Source organism: Amphiprion ocellaris, chromosome 21 (genome assembly GCF_022539595.1).
Source record: "Amphiprion ocellaris isolate individual 3 ecotype Okinawa chromosome 21, ASM2253959v1, whole genome shotgun sequence".
In the NCBI taxonomy this organism is placed as follows: Eukaryota; Metazoa; Chordata; class Actinopteri; family Pomacentridae; genus Amphiprion; species Amphiprion ocellaris.
This window is the reverse complement of record NC_072786.1, coordinates 25,687,197-25,708,756: the sequence shown is the minus strand read 5'-3', so window position 1 is coordinate 25,708,756 and position 21,560 is coordinate 25,687,197. Positions and strand designations below refer to the sequence as shown.

At 37.1% G+C, this 21,560-nt stretch overlaps 1 protein-coding gene across 2 annotated transcripts in view; it reads right to left on the bottom strand.

The window, feature by feature from the left end:
- Positions 1-8,090: 8,090 nt before the first annotated feature.
- Positions 8,091-21,560, bottom strand: part of LOC111571736 (thyrotropin-releasing hormone-degrading ectoenzyme-like) — a 280,894-nt gene continuing 267,424 nt past the window's right edge. For both annotated transcript variants that reach the window (XM_055006866.1, XM_055006865.1), the window contains 4 exons: positions 20,937-21,104; positions 16,980-17,120; positions 16,823-16,904; positions 8,091-12,470 (listed from right to left, as the gene is read on the bottom strand). In XM_055006866.1, coding sequence (XP_054862841.1) covers positions 12,318-12,470; positions 16,823-16,904; positions 16,980-17,120; positions 20,937-21,104 — 544 coding nt within the window. In that variant the 3' untranslated portion in view covers positions 8,091-12,317. The remainder of the gene's footprint in view (positions 12,471-16,822; positions 16,905-16,979; positions 17,121-20,936; positions 21,105-21,560) is intronic.

The window sequence follows — 21,560 nt, the reverse complement described above, 5'->3', positions numbered from 1 at the left end:
TTTCCCCAAAAAGAAATTAGTTCATGTTATCTCACATGACTAATCAGCTGTTTCTGTCGAGTTTTTTTTTTTTGGCAAAGTTTCAAAAGTTTTGTGGGAACATTTGGATAATAAACAGAAATCTATTCCCAATGTGGCCCTAGAGGGAAAGTATGAGGATGCTACCATATCTAGCTGACTGGAATTATTTTAGTTTCAATCTTTATTACTTGTCGATTGTTTTTGCTTTTAAAACTCTGCATTGATTCCTCCAGAAATCTGGCACAAGACAATACAGTGTTGCTGCACTGCTGTTGACTTCCCTCATTAGATGAAAACAAAGGTCGAAAACACTCCGGTCGCCTCACTGACCTGATATTGATTCATGCTAGCGCCCCGAGAGTTTAACCTCGGCTAAAGTAGAGCTCGATTCCAACTGTAACCGATGCAATTGTTTTGGTTTGAATTAAGCCCACACACAGAAACCCCGAGTCCAGCTCTGGTGCTGTAATGTGAATGAAGCCTGACGGAAATTAAATTCAGTTTTGCAGAGACGGGGAGAAGAAGAAAAAAATGCAAATGAATATTTAGAGCTGGTGTGTGTGTTTCGCCTCGAGGAAAATCAGCTCAAGTTTCATTCATATTGAAATGAAGCAGCGAGAGGGAGGAAAAGTTGGATTAGAGGGAGAAGAGATGGGAAGGAGGGGGGGAAGCAGGAAGTGGAAGAGGATGGAGGAGGAAGCGAAGGGAGGAAAGAGGTGAGGAGATAGGAGGAATCGCTCTGATGTTATCTGGGTTTCCTTGTTTTGTTGCTGTCAGAGACAAACGGAATCCACCGTCAACACACAGCTGCTATCAATCTCTGCCATGCAAAGCAGAAATGATTTTCCACATTAAAACTAAAGTTTTCTCTGAGGTCATGGCAGATTTATAATTACTGAGAAAAACCCAGCAGAGGTTCATCCAGTACACACACCAACAGAAAACACACAACTGAAGTTCACGTTCGTGTCTCACTAAAGCCTCTCGGAGAGAATCTCAGGTCAAACTCAGTGCAGAAGACTGCAGAAGGTGGATTTATACTATATATATTCTGTACTGTACTACTTAAGTGTTTACATGCAGTGGGCATGTCCTGGTCGAGTTATTTCATCCCCAATCCGAGTAATTTAAGATGTAGTCCCAGTCCAATGCCATATTCCAATATAATACCCATTTCAAGTGCTTTAAAATGATAAGAATCAGTCCAATATATCCGTTTGATGAATGAATATTTCTGCAAAGCATTAAGAAAAAACTACATTTCTGCCTCCATTTGGTTTCTTAATGTTCTGTAGGTGTTCAGGAACCTTGTTGTAAAGCTAGTATTAGAGGGTAAATGTGGTATTAGAGGGTAAATGTAGTGTTAGAGGGTAAATGTAGCGTTAAAGGGTAAATGTAGCGTTAGAGAGTAAATGTAGCGTTAGAGGGTAAATGTAGCGTTAGAGGGTAAATGTAGCATTAGAGGGTAAATGTAGCGTTAGAGGGTAAATGTAGCGTTAGAGGGTAAATGTAGCGTTAGAGGGTAAATGTAGCGTTAGAGGGTAAATGTAGCGTTAGAGGGTAAATGTAGCGTTAGAGGGTAAATGTAGCGTTAGAGGGTAAATGTAGCGTTAGAGGGTAAATGTAGCATTAGAGGGTAAATGCAGCGTTAGAGGGTAAATGTAGCATTAGAGGGTAAATGTAGCGTTAGAGGGTAAATGTAGCATTAGAGGGTAAATGTAGTGTTAGAGGGTAAATGTAGCATTAGAGGGTAAATGTAGCGTTAGAGGGTAAATGTAGCATTAGAGGGTAAATGTAGCGTTAGAGGGTAAATGTAGTATTAGAGGGTAAATGTAGCGTTAGAGGGTAAATGTAGCATTAGAGGGTAAATGTAGCGTTAGAGGGTAAATGTAGCATTAGAGGGTAAATGTAGCGTTGGAGGGTAAATGCAGTGTTAGAGGGTAAATGTAGCATTAGAGGGTAAATGCAGCGTTAGAGGGTAAATGTAGCATTAGAGGGTAAATGCAGCGTTAGAGGGTAAATGTAGCATTAGAGGGTAAATGCAGCGTTAGAGGGTAAATGTAGCATTAGAGGGTAAATGCAGCGTTAGAGGGTAAATGTAGCATTAGAGGGTAAATGTAGTGTTAAAAGGTAAAAGACGTGTAAAAACCTGTATTCTCTACATGACAGTAAATGTATTCAGCTGTAGTACCTGACAGTTCCACCAGGTGGAGCTTCTTGCTGCATTGAGAGGGTTCAACTAGCAGGTATCTAGACATTTAGAGAAAGTTTCAAGTAATTCTGAACCATTTTTGAGTCCTCATGGACCATTTTCAAGTAATTTTGGACGAGTTCTGAGTTGTTCTGAGGATGTTTCAAGATGTTTTAGGAAAGCTTTTCTCAATTTGAACATTTTTAAATAATTCTGGACACATTTGAGGATTTTAGACACATTTTGAGTTACGGTGGATACGTTTCAAGATGTTTTAGCTGTTTCAGAGTTTAGCTGTAGTACCTGGTTGTACCTTACTGTTTAAAACTGTAGAGACCAGAGGAGGTGTCACTCAGACTACAGGCAGGTACTGTTGGCAAGAAGAGAGCATTGTGGGAGTTTAGCTAGTAAAGGGGCACCATTAAGTCAAATTCAACTTGGACAGCATCCCTATAACTCAGTGCTATATGTAACAACGATGTCTGGTGTGTTCAAATGATATTATAAACTCTGCCCCCCCCCCCCTTGTTTTTGGTTTGAAATGGAAAAACGAGAAAGAGAATTACACCATATTGAAGAATGAGCCGTGTGGAGCTTAAAAAATAAGAAAAAATGTACCTGTTTTCTGGTTTTTGGTTAAAAACGTTTTTTAAAAAAGACATTCTCGCTTTTGTCTTTTTCTTGTTCTTTCCTTGTTTGTTCCTCCCGCAACATCTGACTGACATTTGACCCCAAATATCTGCAAACTGATCAAACTCTGGCTTCATTTCTGCAGGACAACTCTGCTTTTAAAGTACAGAGAGCTACAAAATGAACATTTCACCTCCACTGTGTCAAGGAGCTGTTCATTGAGTCTGTCTGAAACACAGCAGGTTGAAATAAACCAGAATTATCCTCCAATAATTGCAGCTTCTGCTACTCTCTACATTTTCCTTTTAGCACCGAAGTGCAGTGAAATCATTCAGGTAACAGACGACTGAATAGCAGCAATTTAAGGAGATTATAAAGAAAGTTTGCGATAAATTGGTTGAAAAATCTGTAAAATAAAAGATTTTTTGAGTGTTAAGAATGTTAGGAAAAAGGCTTTTTTATTTCCTTTATTCTTGTCAGACTTTTTTCTATCAATTCATGATGCTGCAAATATGACTTGAAGAAAAATCTGGACGTTTTGATGCCACCGCATTTTGTTTTCTGCTGAAACTACTTAATTCCTTAAATAATCACTGTTTCACGTTTTAGCAGATTTAAAAAGTGTCCGTTTGTGTTTTTTAGAGGCATAACTGAACTTTTGTGCACTAGTGCAGCTCTAAATCTTCCTGCTGGAGTGTTCTGGTGGCAGCAAAACATATTTACAGTCCAGTAAAGTAACGAAAAAACATTTTTATTATTTCATAAAGTCGACTGCAGCAACTGCAGTGAAGCTGTTGCCGCGGAAACCAGGGATTATACTGTTATCAGAAAATGAATTATGCAACTTCCTGTCCTCCATTAAGCTGTGAGTGTGTGTTATTGTGTTACTGTGTGTTTTATCTTAACCAGAACTGCAGTGAACAGACATTTAGAATAAAAACATTCTGCTGCTGGATTCTTCTTTGTTTCTCCGTCACCTTTGTTTTCCTTGAAATCATGGTATCATATAATCACATATAATCATGGAAAAGTGGCAAATAAATTTTTTTAACCTATAATAGATACAATATAGGTAATAACTAGTAAAAAATGGTTGAAAAATTAAGAATTTACATGTAGAAACTGTATAAAAGAGGTCAAAACTAATTAATCTTTTACAATGTGTGGCTGTAAAATTACACTCTTTGTTCGATTTAACTCAACTGAAAATATAAATACTTTACAGATATCTGGGCACCATGAGAAAGCCTTCTGTGATGAATAATGACCTCTGACCAAAGATAATGTTTTAAAACAAACTAATTGATGTTCACATGAAAAAAGTTTCATACAAACAATAATTTGTCTTTTACAATGTGTGACTGTAAAATTGCATTGTCTTACTGAATTTAAAATTGAAAATATAAATACAGATATTTGGGCACAATGAGAAGGCCTTCTGTGGTGAATAATGACCTCCAACCAGAGATAATGCTTTTTAAACAAACTGGGATCAATTACTTCACAGATATTTGGGCACCATGAGAAAGCCTTCTGTGCTGTTTTAACAAAAAATATTAATATTATGGATTAAAAAGTGGTATATATATATATATATATATATATATATATATATATATATATATATATATATATATATATATATATATATAAATAAAAAAATTTTTTTTTTTTTAACTTTTTACAGATACGATACAGGTAATGACTAGTAAAATGGCAGAAAAAAGTACTAACATACATCTAAAAACTGTAAAAGAGGTCAAAATTAATTTATCTTTTACAATGGGTGACCATAAAATGACACTGTTTTACTGTTCTTAAAGTTGAAAATTGAATTACTTTACAGATATTTGGGCACCATGAGAAAGCCTTTTGTGCTGAATAATGACCTTCAACCAGAGATAATGTGTTTCAAACAAACTGAGATCAGCAAGTCTGTTTTCTCAAACTAAAACTATAAAAGTAGCTAAAAAACATCATTACTTTTCAGATATTTGTCGTTATTGTTGCTCATTTGACAGTTTTTGAACATTAAATATTCTTTCTGGGATGTTTCCTGCTGGATTTTCAAAGTTTCTTGTGGGTTTTTTAAGATGTTTTTTTATACTGTTTGTCCTCCTCCACCTCTGGATCCTTTACCGTGCCCATCGTAACTCCTTTTTCCTTCCATTTATCCTCCTTCCTCGTATAGTTTTTTTCTGTTTTCCCCCCACGTCCTCCGGCTGATTCAGTTCGTTTTCTCAGTAAACTCTCCGACCACAAACCTCCTCAGTTCAGTTCTATCTGTTCTCGTCTCTCTATCTCCTGCTCAGCTCATTTCTCTTTCTGTCACTTTCTTTCCGACTCTCATTAATCTCGAACACCGTTGTGTTGTTTTCCATGGACTCCACACCGACTCGCATTCACCTGCTGATCTAACAGCACCTGGACTTTCACACCTTAAACTCTGATTTTTTTTTTCACAGGAAGCTGCTTTTAGTCCTTAAAATGTGACTTTAAAGACAGATTTAAATCCTCGCAACATGAGAAACACACAGATGTTTGTCGACGGTGTGATTTCCCACGATGCCACGGGAAAAACACTACAATCATTCATCACCGAGGACGGAGTTGAGAAAGACGAAAACACACAAACTGAAAATGACATGTTTTCCCCTGTTGGTACATATCATTAAAAGAATAAAATAATAAAAACAACTGTGATAAACGACCTGTATTCTTGTTTAAGGTTTAAACTAACTGCTGTTTTTCTCATTTTTGTCTTACAAAATTTAACCCGAATTTACAGATAACCGGCAATTCACCTAAATATACAGATTTTTTATTACAGATTTTATCTGTTTAATATATTTCTCATGTTAATTCCAAAAAACAAAAACAAACAAGAAACCCAAAGCTAGGCAAAAACTATAAATAATCAAAAATCAGTATTTTCATAAATCGTAGTTCTTTCAGTTTTTCATGTTTTTAAATCTGCCAAAAAATATCATCATTCTATTGAAACTTGCTGTTATTTGAAATAAAAATATGTTTATTAATAATAATTTTAACTTCTATTTAACATGTTTTCTTTGTTTTTTAAAATTTAAAATATCTCGGAAAATCACAGAAAAAAATCTACAAATGTACATGCTAACTGTAAAAAAAAGGCCAAAGCTGTTAATAATGTCCACATCAAAAATCTGTATTTTTACAAATAGCAATTCATTCGACCATAAAACTACCCCCTTTAGACTGTATTAAAATCACCAAAAAGCATTATTTTACACATTTTAGCTGTTATATATATATATGTTTATCTATCTATCTGCCTATCTATATACATATAGTTATACATATATACACACACATACTATACATATATACATATATATATATATATATATATATATATATATATATATATATATATATATATATATATATATATATGTTAAGTCCCCCAAAAAACAGGCAAAAACTACAATCAAAAATCTGTCATTTTATAAGTCATAATTCTTTAACAGTTTCAGTGTATTTAAATCTGCAAAAAATATCATTATGCTATCGACATATGCTATTTTTGTGAAGAAAAAATTGTGTTATTAATAATTATTGAAACTTTTATTTTACAGGTTTTATCTGTTTTGTCCGACTATGTAAGAAGGAATTCCTTCAATCTCATTTTCAGACCTACTTCCTGTAGTACGACAATCAAAACTGAAGACACTTCCTGCTAAAATTTTATCAGGAACAAAACCATGAGGTGGTTGAGTCTGTCACTGAATTGCCTGCTGAAAAGGAAACAGAGATCTGACAAACAAACTTCACCTGAAGGTCTGAAAAACAATCTCCAAAGACTTCAGTTGTCATCAAACATCCGTCGTTATAATTTCCTGTGACGTTCATTTTTGTGGCATCTAAACAGCCTGAAATAAAAGCTAAACTGCAGCTCCTTTCATCAGACGTTTAAAAGCCTGAAGTAACAGAAGCATCAGATCTTGCTGTCAGACAGTAAAACCTCTGAGGATGTCATCATAATGAAATCTGCTATTTTAATTCACTGAAGGAGAAACAATAAAATCTCAAGGTCCATCTGAAACCTTTTCATATCACCGACTTCCTCTGAGGGAACAATGAACTCAGTGGTCAGAGAGATAATTCAGGAGGAAACTGACAATTACATGTTCTGTAATTTCACATTTTCCATGTTTTGTTTGATGTAAAACCATGTTAGACACTATGGTTAAACCATTATTAGTGTCTGACACCCATTTTCAAATCTCTAAAACCTTTATTCTACTCACGAAAATGCAACAAAGAGAGACTTCACTGCTTTTTTCTGCATGGACACCACACATGGGCTGTGAAATCTCTCTTTGCTGCACTTGTCACATGAAGTCACATGAAGAGTTTTTAAAGTGTCTTTAGCCTCCGTGGGACTATCTGGTTGAGATTCTACTTGTCTGTGTTTGGTGGTTTTGGATCTGGACCTGGTCTAATGTGGTCTAGATGCCAAAAATGGCAATGTAACCCCCATTTTTTGGCATGTTCACAAGTTTAATAAAGGTTTCACAAATTGGAAATCTAGTCCAGATCTAACCCTTCTATATTTTGTGGTTTTATATCAGGACCTTGTCTAATGTGGTCTAGATTCAGAAAAATCTGTGGAATCCCCCCCCCCCCCTTTTTTTTTCCCAGTTTCGCAAATACAATAAAGTTTTCACGAAACAGAAACTGTGTTTAAAATCATCTTTACCACCTGTAGGACAAACTAGTCCAGATCTCAGTGGTCTGTATCCAGTAGTTGCAGATCTGGACCTGGTCTGATGTGGTCCAGATGTAAAAAACACAAAAACATCTAAAGTTTTTCCATTTTTACCAATAAAATAAAGGTTTCACAAATCAGAAACTGTGTTTTAATGAGTCTTTAGCATCTTTTGAAGATTTAGTCCACATTCAATCAACACAAGTATCATCTATTTAGGTCTAAAATCCAGTCTAGCTGGGCCTACATTTGGAAAAAAAACTGTGAAATCTCAGTTTTTGCATTTTCACAAACAGAATAAAGGTTTCACAAATGCAAAAGTGTGCTTCAGACAGCATTAAAGCTGCACATAAAAGTCCAACATGATTTTACATCATTAAAATGGAGGAAAACCAGATAATCAGTCGCTCAGCACTGTAAGTTAAGTTTCTCTTAACTTTTCCCTTGATTGTAAAGTTCTGCTGGTGAGATACAAACAAACTCAATCACACACACAAGGTAAACGTTTTTTTTTTTTTTTATATCGTCCAATCAGAAAACACAAGAAACCAAAGCAGCGATTAGGACTTAACCCTTCTCTGACACCCCCTGTTTCCTTCAAGACTTTGGTCCCAAACCACAACCATCACCATCATCATCATCATTACAAACACCATCTTCAAGTTCCACGTTTTAATTTTAAATATCACATTTGTATAATTTACAGTGTTTATAGTACATTAGGGCAGATTTTTATTTTTTTGTGTGTGTGTGTAAACTGAATTTCCCTGACTGGACAATAAAGGTTCAAAATGCTGAATAATTATAATAATGCTAATTATCTTTTCCACATCATTACCCTCCTGATCATTGTTATAACATCAATTATCATAACTTTAATCAGTCGCCGCTGCCATTATCTTCATCTTCATCACACACACGCACACACATACATACACACACACGCAATCACACACACACACACATCACTGGACACACTGTGTATAGAAGCAGGCAGGCCCATTAATTTATATATGGCTCAATTATTAACATCAAAGCTGGATCTAACAGAAGAGGAGCGACTTTGAAAAGTCAACGGGACGGAAAGTTCGATGCAGCGGACTTCTCATTTCATCGAATCCGTCCAAAATTCCTCAAAAAAAAAATCCATTTACATTTCCAAAGTCTGGAACATCCGTTAAATCCGGCACGATGCTGCCAGACTCCAAGTCGGTAGCGCCACAGAGCTCATTATACTGTACATTCCGATCGGCAGAGTCGATTTCCATCACATAATCTGTCACGTTGTGCTATAAGCTCCATCAAGTGTCCAGTCAGTCACTTAGAATCCATAGTTTTGCCAAGATTAAACCACCCAACACGCCGTAATATCCATGAAATCCACTTTCCTTCCAAAGTGTTCGTCGAAGAATCTCCAAACGCACTAATCGGTAAAATCCAATTCCTTGTGAAGTCCATGATGTTGTAAATTTCATCAATACATCACCCTTTAAAATCTACATCCATGTCGCCCCCACAAGGTAACTTCCAAGCCTGTCCGATCTTTTAAACAAACTGCAAGAGTTCGCCGATGACAATCCCCAATTCGTCAACATTAGCTAATATAAAAAGCCACATCATCTGCATATGATAACAGTGAACAGATTTCTTTAAGCCATTTGTCTTGTCGCCCTTTTCGTTCTCCCCAATTTGTTGTTAATTTCTCCATCAGGAGACAGAAAATAAAGGCTTGATGGATTTCTAACCATTGGCTGGCTAAAAAAAATTGCTTTTTCCAGCTTTTCTGATGTTGGGTCCTTCAACGGCTTTCAGGTTTTGTGCTTTTGTGAATCCACAGAAAGAGTCTCTATTTTTGGTTGATCTTTTAATTTTAACGATTGCACTGAGTCACTAAGTTTCTTGCCCATATGCCAGTCAATTGATTCAATTACTTTATCAGGAGTTTCTGTCGGGTTTTAGCAAGTTGCTGGAAAAGCAGGACTGAAGGTGGACTGAATTCAGGTAAACTGTTATTTATATAATTAACTCCTGTCTACAGCTCGCTCCAATGTTTGGACATCCGCATCTACAGTTTGGTATAATATGGACTCTGCATCAGGAAAGCTAAATTTAAGGAATTCGTCAACTAACAAAAAAAGCATTTTTTTTTCCTGAGAAAATGTATTCAGGGTCCCACATTTTCACAGACAAATAAGCAATTAGTACACTTAACGATACAGGTGTCTTCTTCAATTTAAGCCAATGACTATTTTTAAGTTAAAAAGTGATAAATAAAATAAGCTTTATATGTAGGAATCAGCAACTGCTAAAAGGGATTATTTAATAACAACTAGGGCCACAACTGGTAATGATTTTTGCATTAATATGTCATTACTGTTCTGGATTAATTAGTCTGATCTGTAAAATGACACAAACGGTGAAAATTTTCCCTTTTCTCCTTCCCAAAACCCAAGATGGTAATTGTTTGTTTAGCTTAGGAAAACAGGAAATATTAACTTTTAAGGAGCTGCAATCAGAGAATTCTGCCTTTTTTTTCTTTTAAATCCACGAATCCATTATGAAAATAGTTGGTGATTGGTTAATAGTTGAAAACTAATCAATCAATCTTTGGAGCTCCAATAAAATGGCACAAAAATCACTATTTTTGCTTGCTTTCTACCATCTCGTTAAGAAAATGTAAATGCAAAACATGTACTTTGTGTTGTAACTTTCCACAATCACATTACAATTGCAGTGTGCAGAGAATGAGTAGTTATGGCTAAAGATTCCGTAATTCAAGGCAGGTTGCCATTTCACATGAAAACACATCGACCCCAAAATACGATCTTTTCTTCATTTACGACAGTTTACAACTAAAAATATATTTTTTCGTGTAATAGATCGTACACAAGACAGTAATACATGTCTTTGACTTTAAATGCACTTTAAACTGGTTTTATAATCATTTATTCTAATTTCTAACTGTGTCTTCTTTGATTGATCACATCGTGTCTCATGAACAATTATTCTTCCACATCTGCTTGTTCTCTGTGGTTCAGAGTGAAAATTCTGAGGTTGTCGTCTGCTTTTATATTCATAAGTGCATTTCTGAAACACCCAAAGCCTCCGGAACCGACTAATATTCGGCAAACTGCTGGAGGTTTTGATCATGAAAAAGAAAACAAAGCCGAAGCAGTCCGAGTGTTGTAGAGAGTTAATGAGTCTGAATGAATTCTGTGATCAGAGGATGTAGAGCTGCTGTACCGTTAATTATGCCTCTGTTCAAAGATCGACATGACGCCGGGAAATTTGCCTTCAACTGTCAACTGGTTAAATGTGGTCAACACAAGGAGGTCCGGTTTAAACCGTTCTGGTTCAGTGATGAGTTTGCATCGGAGTCAAGGGGTTTCAATCAGGAAATAAAAAAAGCCGAAAACTACAGATATGCAAGGTGCTTGGTGTTTACCCTGGTTGGTTTTGGTTGATTCAAGGTTCTATTTGAATATCAGTAACTACAATCCTCAACAAAGGTTCCACAAAAATTCCTAAAGAACATCAGAACATTGATAGAAGTCAATAAGGAACCTCAAAAAGCACCACATACGTCCATCACCTCGATCAGTTTCAAAACCATCTTTGGAAGCTGTGTCTTTTTTTTTTTTTTCATTCTGAACTGAAGCCAACATTTAGTGGCAACAAAATGCTCTGCAGGTAAATTTTTGAATCTGAACGAGTCATTTCATTTATAGATTTTACCGTGCATTTTAAGTTGTTGGTCAAATCATCCAGTTTTAATCTGCTCGTTAAGACGTAACGTAAACCCTTCAGATAACGTTTTGTTTCCAGTGTTGGTAACACCTTGCAAAACATCTTGCTCATCTTAATTCCAGTTTTTCTCAGTTCTTGTCAAATAAATAATCAAAGAAGGTCTACTTTTTCCTTTTTTAGTATTAATGGTATTAAAAGTCTTGTGACGGGAGCAAAAACACCCAGAAAGTGGTTGGAGTTCAGAGGGTTAACTAGCCTAACTTAACTAACCCTTCAAAATCCTGACTGGTACATAGTTTTCATCTTAGTTTAATATCAACATTAGAGAAGCTCTGTAAGTTTTAGACATTTTAGAAAAACCTCAGCTAGACTTTGGCATATCATCTTTAGATGTCAACTAGTTAGCTGACTACTAACTTCTAACTCCATTAAACCTTGTAAATCCTCATTTTAGTGGACTCTAACCTTCAATATACCACCTGGGAGAACAGCTACACTCACCATTGTCTAAGATCTGAAAGTTTTCGATTTGCTTTTGGGATCTGAAGGAGCGTTTGGACCCAGACTGTTAAATCCAACTCAACAAGCAGATTAAATTTATGTCTAAAAGTTCACCTGGCAGCAAATGTTTTGCAGAAGTTTTCAATCTTCCCTATGACTGAAATTAACAGAAAAGTTTGAGGCCAACTGGTAGCCTCCAATGAATTTGTCTTTACTTTTTTACAGCACAGAAACCAGTTAAACCACGTCAGCCAGACGTCGAGGAAATAACAAAGGACCCAGTCAGAAATAAAGTCTCAAATTAAGTTTCTGTAAAAACAAAACCAGTAAAGAAACTAGTTTAGTAACTGGTTGAACCAGTTTTCCTGCTCATTCACACAGTTTGTTTCATTCTGTCTGACTGCATCTGTTAGCCAGCGTTAGCTCCGTTAGCTTAGCAGTCAGTCTGCATCTGCTTTGCTCGAGCTGGCCGGCGTAGCGTTAGCCGATGGTTTGGCTCAGAGGTTTGCGTAGCCACTGGTAGAACTGCCGCCGGTGGAGGCGGTGCCAGCGCACGTTGCCCTCGACGACCTCCAGCGCCCGTGGCAACGCAGGCCCCGCCCCCACACCACTGGACTGGATGAACTCTTTCAACTGAGGAAAAGAAAGATGGGAAAACAGTGGAGGAAGGGAGGGAAATGGAACGACAAGGAAGAAGGAGGAAGGAGATGATAGAAAAGTCATCAGAAATGTGAAAACCATTGTGTGTGGAAAGAAACAAGGAAGTATAGCAGGCCTACAAGTGCCTAAAATCTCATTACACCCCCAGTGATGAAGATTTTCAAAGAATCAAGAACACAGTAGTTCATTTAAGATGGAGATCTGTAATGCTGTCAGTTAAATGACTAATTATCCTGTTTGACTTTCATCAAACTCAAACGCATTAAGGGACTGTTTACATTTGCGTAAAAGGAGAACACAGTTTGTGGCAGGACACTATAGAGGACAATTTTTTAAAATCAACAGTATTATTAGTCAATAATCAATGAAATGATAACACAAACTGAGTAAGTGGACATTAAGCCTGCACTCATATTGTTGTATTAGTCAATGGATACATGATACAACCTAAAACATAGCTCTGTTACATATACTAATAAGACATAAGAAAGCGATGCACATGACTGCTGGTTGGAGGTCATTAACTACCACAGAAGTGTTTGTCATGGTGCCCGTTGCTAGCTAAACTCCCATAATGCTCTCTGCTTGCCAACATGAACTGCCTTTAGCCTGAGTCACACCTCCTCTGGTCTCAGTAAGAAGCTCCACCTGGTGGAACAACCAGGTACTACAGCTGATTTACAACACATTTACTGACAAGCACAACCTTCTTCTTCTTTGTCTGCCTTATCGGTTAATATATTAACCATTGATAATTAACATTCCAGTCGGGCTAACATGTTTGCAATGTGAAAATATATGTTGAATTGGAAAACAAAAGCAGTCCTACTTGTGCTATGTGCTAGCAACATAGCTGCATTCAATGCTGCTACTTTGCTATGGCATCTAAAACATAGACACTCACCAGACCGCAATGAGTTTAGTCTGGTATAGTTGGAACATTAACCTTGGTCTGTAGTGTAAAAGTCAGAATGTTTGTTACATTCATTTAAAAAATGAAATCACATTTCCCTGAAAATGTAACTGAGAATGCAATTTAGTTGTATAGGAACCAAAGTTTACAGAGGCAGGGTTGCTTAAAATGGCAAAAAAGACTCTGACACTAATAAATGAGGTAAATAACATTAATTAAATACTTAGCTTGTACATTCTTAGGGTTTTTTGGGACATCAGCTGAGCAGTTGACTGCACTTTTCCTGTTTATAAATGTGGGAAGGGCCTACAGTTTCAATAGGAGGGACTCACATGCACAAACAAGCGATAACATGTAATAACATGCAAAAACATGCCTGTGCGGCTGAACTAGATGCCAAAACACTGAACATTTTGGACAATGTGATTTCAGTTTCTACAAATGATGCTGCTAATACCTCATTTTCAGTCAAGAAACCAGCTAAATAACCAGTTTCCCTGCTTATTCCACAACTACGCTCCTATCTCTACAGAGCAGATAGATGTTATACGCTATATTTATATTCAAAATACTGCATTTTCCCCTTTAAAGGTGTTGGAATAACAGCTTTCACTCTTCTAGTTTCAGGTTGTAACCACCACAAACTAAACTTGCTGCAGGAATTTTCTCCCGTTCAGCCACATGAGCATTAGTGAGGTCCAACACTGATGCGGGGCGATGAATCTGGATCACAGTCAGCGTTCCTCTGAGATTCCCTTCGGGGTCGAGGTCAGGGCTCTCAGAGTTTCTTCCCAAACTGTTTCCACAAAGTTAGACACAAACTTTTGTCTAGAAATGGTCAAAGTGCAGCGGTGAGAAAATAAAATAAAACATCTAGCAGGAAAGAAGTGCTTATCGCTTTGCAAAGCTTTTGAACTGCATGCATCCATTAGCAGCTAGAAGGACTAAAGCAGCTGGAGACACTAATTAGAAGAAGTGTCCGCATACTTTTGGCCATTAGTAAAAAGTTTCCTTTGCAAAGACAGTTTTAAAGAAACCAAGACAATGTGAGTTATTGAAGCTAAAGAGCCTTAAAAGAGAAACTTTGTTCCAAAGGTTTGTAATTAGAAGGAATTTTCTGGCATGAAAGCGAAGGTATCAGAGGAAAACAAAGGACAGTAATTTAATGGAAGTTTTCAGTGTCTGAGGTGAAGCTTTGCTGAGTTTTTAAAAGTATGGGACAGAGGGAAGACTCTGTGTTGTTGAGAGTTCGAGGGATTCAGTGGAGCGGCAGAGGATCCTTCCCTTCATCTCACTTTACTACACTTCATATCGTTAACTCCTTTTACTTCCACTTACACTTCCTGCCCTCTTCTCCCCTACGATTCCTATTGTCCTCCTCCCCATCCTGAGTCACCCCGAGACACTTTTACTGAGTCGGAATAAAAAGGCTCATCAAGCTTTTCATTTGCTGCGTTTCTCTTTTTTTTCTTCTTTTTTGCAGTCAAGGTCCCATTTCTAAATCGTGATGGTTTTATTCAGAGTCGAGGCTCATGCTAAGGCTGTCGTTGGTTGCCATGCCAACAGGAGTAAAATACATTCATCACAAAGAAATGAAGAGGTAGATTTGTATTTAGGAGCACCTTCGACCCTTTTTGCTTTCGTTTTATTTCTCCTCATGGCGAAGAAGCACCTTTTCATTACACCAAATAGAAATGTGTTCTGCAGCAGCTGTGAAAGGGATTTCAGAAATAATCAACAATAGATTTGGGATATTGATCTGATAGCTGCATGCAGAGGACACGGTAACAGGCCATGATTAATGTGAAGGTGTTTCAGTCTCCACACAGAAAACCTGCAATATTTCCAGTTCTGCTAGTTTCTATGTGCATTTGTACTTCCAGCAGAGGTGCATCACAGTTCATTTCATTATATTCTTTTTTATCATTACATGGAATTCAGCAGTTAAATAACAGTAGTATTGGAAGAATTGCTGTAAATAATTACAGATTGTGGAAAACTTTGTTCCTGTTATTTTACAAATGATGAGGATAAGTGTCTATGGGGGTTAATTGGGTTTACTTTTTGATTCTTGAAGCTGTTTCCTCAGTTCAAACTGCCTGGTGGGAAGTCTCAAGCATTTATTCTCAGCCCCAGTTCACATGCTCAAAGCTCAGTGTAAAATTGACATGAATCAAAGTGTGAATGGAGGTGAAACTGCTTGGGGAAGGATCCTACAACCACCTAATACGGCAATTTCACCACCATTTACACCCTTATTCATGGGAGTTTCTGGTTGATGATGAGCCTTGTGAAACGTGTGATTTGCGGCTAAGAAACCCACCAAGAGACGTCCTTTGTTCGAACTGCCTGGTGGGGTGTTCCAGGTATGTAAACTCACAACAGGTCCAACCCGAAACTGACATGAATTTCCAAGTGATTTATGGTGAAACTGCCTGGGGAGAGATCTCACGGCTATTTTTAAAGGCTACATAGTCTGAATGACCTCACCAGGCAGTTTATTAAGTTATGTGAGTTGGGGGCAACAAAAATTACCTGGGACACCTACCATCCAGTTCCAACTAAACCTCTTGGATGAGAGGTGGAAGAACCTAAAAGCAGTCAAGGTACCTTCTACTGAAGCACTTAGGAATAAGTTAATCAAGAGACTTCCGCTAACTGTCTGGTGGCGAGTCCAAAGTATTTATTCTTACAACCAGCTCGCATGGCTTCAGTCTCAACTTGAAACTGACAGTTTGAGGTCCCTCCCTAGGCAGTTTTGCCACCTGAGACTTTCCACCAAGAGGTTTCCACACAAATGTTTCCAACATAAATACTTAGTTTGTACATTCTTTGGGTTTTTGGGGGCCTCAGCTGATGACTCCACTAGAGTTTTCATTGTGTTGTCAGAGGTAACAATTGGTCTGCTTGTAAATGCGTGAAGGACCAACGGTTTCAATAAAAGGAACTCACATGCACGAACATGCAAAACATGCATGTGTGGCTGAACAACATGCCAAAAGATTGAACAGCTTGGGAACTTTTACCCCCAAAACCACTGGTTTCCCCAACGTGAAACTGCTCTGAAGGGGCAGTAGAAACATCATGTATATGCAGTTCCATTCGTTGCAGTTTTATTGTGTACATCATCTTTTATATGTTTAGATTTTTTTTAAAAGTTCTGTCCTTTCCTGCTGCTTTAGTCAGTTTTAGCTCATTACATTCACCATGTCGGTACTATTTTTTGAATTTGTCTGTATAACACTTTGTGTAAGGTGAGGTGTTATGTAAGTAAACGTGCTTATTTTACGATTGTTTCTGTGAAGTTTAAGGTGAAGCTGGTTGTCAGTGAAGCAAATTTTCTAGATTTCCCCTCAAATGTGCCTGAAAAATCTCTGCAGGACGTCAGTAAAGTGTGTGTTTGTGTACTTACCTCGTTGAGTTCCCTCTCGGTGTTGAGGAACTCCGTGACTCCACTGATGAGCTTTGAGTTCATGAATAAAGCTTCACCGTAGCTGAACAGAAACACAGAAAGAAAAACGGTTAGTGCTTGTCTCAGTTCAACAGTAATAACAAACTGACGAACTTACCGAGAGTTCAGGACGTCCCACTTTTCCCTGAAGTACTTCCAGGCTAGGTTCCGACCCTGTGGGTTTCTGCCGACGTGGATGATGACGTCGATCACGTCCTGCTCTGGAACCAGATCTGAGGTCAGTGACAGGTTCAGTAACCTGAGGACGAAAAGAAAGACTCAGTAAGCAAGTTCAGTTTTAACGCAATGGTACCGATGTGTGCTAACACATTAGCATGCTAAAGATTCCCCTCACCAAGTGTTAGTATGCTAATGCTTTTGCTAAACATGAGTCTGTCAGTCATACATTGTCTGTCCAAAAAAACAAGTTGCACACTCTAATATTTCATTGGACCACCTTTAGCTCTCATTACGGCACACATTAACTGTGGCATCGTTTCGATGACCTTTTGCAATGTCACAACATTTATTTCTGTCCCGAGTTGGGTTAATTTTCTGCCAAGACCTTATATTGATGATGGGAGAGTCAGACAAAGTCTTCTCTAGAACATCCCAAAGATTCTCAGTGAGGCTGAGGTCTGGACTCTGTGGAGGACAATCCATCTCATGCTTCCTGATCCACTCATTGACATTGTGACCTCATGAAACCTGGCATCGTCATCTTGGAACATGTCCATGTCATCAGGAAAGATAAGCTCCATTGATGTAAAGACCTGGTCATTCAGTATATTCAGGTAGTCAGCTGACCTCATTCTTTGGGAACATAATGTTGCTGAACCTGACCAACCCCAGATCATAACCCTAACCCCCACAGGCTGGTAGGCACTAGCCATGATGAGTGCTTGGTGCAGTAATTATTTTCAAATATGCGTCTTGTTTTTAAAATTTTAAATGTTTTGGCCCCTCCTCCACTGCGCCAGTTCGTTCAGTATTGCTCGGCACAATCTATAAAATCCACGAGAATATCTTCCACCACTGACTGTTCAACACCTTTTCGACGCACCACCTTTGGACAGTCAGCTTTTTCTGTAAAAGCTACAACTCAGTGGAACGCCTGATGACATTAAGAACTGTACTTCTATCAGCAGTTTTAAAAGCAAACTGAAAAACTTGCTTAAGGACACTCAGAACTGCAACTATTAATGTCTTTTTAATTGGTATTTGTGAGTTACTGTGTGTACATGTGTGCTTTTAAGAGTGTGTGTATAACGTTTTGTTTCACTGTCATGCATTTTAGTCCAGCAATGTCCTTTTAATTGGCATTTGTGTGTCAGTGTGTGTGAATGTGTCTACGTGTGTGCTTTTAAGTGTGTGTGTGTATAATGTTTTGTTTCACTGTGTCATGTACTTTTTTGTAACATTTTAATGTTGTGATGTTTTTATTGTGACCTGCCAAGGGACTGCAGTTGGAAATTAGCTTAAAGCTAACTCTGGTGCAATACATCAAATGGCAACATTTATGTTTAATATTGTAAATGGTCCCTTTTTAAATAAACTGATAATAATAATAATCTTACCTATTTGTTTAGTTAAATCCCGACGGTGACTTTTTTTTTTTTTTGGACAGACAGTGTATTTATTTGAAGTAGCATTATGCTGAAATGATCACCAAGCAGTCTCTAGGTGTTTTTTGCTCCTGTCTCAGTTTTCTTCACTGTGGTTCATTTTTAACTACAATCTAAAGTCCTGCACCTCACTGGAAACCGAACAACAAAGAAGGAGAGAGAACTCAGAAATGTCTTATGACGCAGCAGTAGAAAAAAAAAGACAAAGTTTCAAGCAAAAACATTAAAATCTCAAAACAACAAATGCTACAAATTCACAGAAAAACAGTAATAGTTAAGGTAAGAACCCACAATATTAGAGGTTTTGCAAATATATCCAACAAAAATATTGAAAAATACCAAATACTTATATCAAATTCCCAGGTGAAATTCTTAAAATTCAGCCAAAACAATCAAAAGAACTCAGTTTTTGGTCCCAAATAACAATAATTAAACTCAGCAGCAGCACCTCTGTGTGAAAAAACCCCACTATTTTTGCTTGTTAAAATAATGCAAAACTGAACTTTGCCACAAATAAAAGCAAAGTTTTCGTCTCGCAGCTTTTTCTTCTGTGGTGGTTTAATTAATGCCACCAGCTGTTTATCCTCCTTCACAGAATAAAACCAGACTTTAATTTGCTTTTTATTTTCTGCAAATTCAATTAAAATCTGCGCTGCGTTTTTACGTAAACCCTTGTTGTTGTGAGTCTGTTGGAAACCAGTTTAATGAGATCTCCGAGACGGAACCGAAGCAGCGAGAAGTGATTTAAAAAGACACACCAGACTGTCTGCAGGTTCGTCCACGAGTGCTTCGCTCCACTTTTAACCTGAAATATCCACCGGAGCACCTTTAATTGCTTCATTTTGCTGCCTTTTTTTTTGCACAGACAGCTTTGTTTTTGTGGGTTATTGGTGGTTTAAAAGCCCAGAAGTGTGTTTTCATCATGTTTTAATTATGTTTTTATCAGCCGCTAACTGCTGGAGGATGAATCTCACTCTCCAGCTGTACAGTGAGACGGATTGTGTGTTTTGTCGAGTCCGGTATCGATTTTCCAGCCTCAGTAAACGGCTCGGCAATCAGAGAAGCAGAACTGAGTGTTCGGATAGCAGTGACATGGAAACGCACTGATTGGTCAGAGAGGAAATGGTTTCAGCACAGAGGGATTGTGGGAAAAAATAAGGAGGGGAGAGAAAATTGATTTTGGGGTTTTAATGAAAAGACGGCGGCTGTAAACACACAGAGGCAGAAAAACAGGAAGTAAAGAAAGACGGAGCTGAATTCGGATTCAAACATAATAAAAACATAAAGAAACATCTGTAGTTTTAGAAAATATCTGAAATAATAGAGTAAACGTGTAATTTTATGGTCATACATTATAAAAGAACAAATTTTTTACAAAAATGCAGAACTGAAGTAGTTTTAACATGATAACTAACACTTTTTACTTGACATCTGTAATTTAGCAAAAAACTGCAAAAAAAAAAAAAAGTTTAACCCTCATGTCGTCCTGCGGGTCAAAATTAACCCGTTTTAAAGTTTGAAAATGTGGAAAAAAAATATTTTCACAGTGAAACTTCTGACGTCCACATTTTCAACATTTTTGGGAAATCTTTGAACATTTCTTGGTGGGAAAAAAGAAATGTTACAAATGTTTCTTAGTGTAACTTTCATGCACTAAAAAAATGTAATTTAATGGTAAAATGTTGTAAAAGATCAAATTAATGTTGAGAAAAAAATACATATTTTTTAAGTGGAAATTATTTACAGTTTTGGTCTTTATTTTATAAAAAAACATTTAAGTTTTATATTTTACATGGTTAGAATTTACTGATAATCTATAATTTAACAAAATCTGTTTTTAAAAAAAAAAAAGGATTTTAATGGATTTTTATTTTTAATGTTGATGCTGTTTACAGTTTTGTCCTGTTTTTGTTTTTAAAATTAACATGTAATTTTTTTTTTTATCCTGAGCTTTGGAGCTGAGTTGTAACAATAGTTATTATCTATAATGAAACAAAACATGGAAAAAAATCTGTAAATTAACAGTTAAAACATTGATTTATAATTTTTTCTTTCAAATAATGGCAAATACCTGCAAATAAATATTTTTTTAAAAAAATTGAACACAGCAAAAAAATTTGAAATTTTACGGTCAAATGCTGTACAAGAACAAATTAGTGTTTAAAAAATACATTTTTGATATGGATGCTATTTCCAGTTTGTATTTCATTTAATTCATTCAATTTATGTATTTATTTCTTACATTTAACATGTAAATTATTATTTGTTTTTGGAGATTTTGCCAATTACTATTTGTAATTTAACAAAGTGGGGGAAATATGTCAAATAACACAAATAGTTTATTTAAAAATCAATTAAAACCTGTTCAATAAATCATTTCTTAGTGTAACTTTCATATAGAAAGTCTTCTAGTGTTTTTACGGCGCTAAACGCTGCAGCTTCGTTCGTACCTGTTGAGCAGGAAGGTGTTGTCCGAGCAGGTCAGGGCCTCCAGGAGAATCTTCTTCTCTGAAACGGCGTTGGACGAGTGAAACTTCATCCAGATGAACTCCCAGACGTCCTCGTCCATCAAACTCACCCCAGTGCAGTAGACGATGTCTCGGATGTTGGGGGGAATCCTGCCGGCAGGAAACAGCATTTTAATAAACACAGGACAGACCAGAGGAGGCAATAAAACTAAAAGCGGTGATAAGACACGTCGGCAGGATTAAGCCAGACTCTCTAAGTGAGAAATTCTGATTCCATTAGAGAGCTCCATTAGGAAACATCCCATCGCCTCCACCGCGCTCGTAAAATCCGACTCGCCGGGACTCTAGAAATGCCTGAATTTATGGTGTTTTCAGTTTGAATGAGGTTTATTGCGGCAGTTTCTGATGATCTACGGCTTCTCGTGTTGTTTGCCAAATCTGTGCATGAGCACATCAAACAACAAGCTGTAACTCTGAGACGTACATCCAGCCAGAAAGACCACGAATACCACAGCATGTTTGAGCTTCCAATGACTCCTAGAAGTCTGGATTTTCTATGAAGTAATCAATGAAACACATCAATCTTGGTTCTTTTCGTGAATTTAT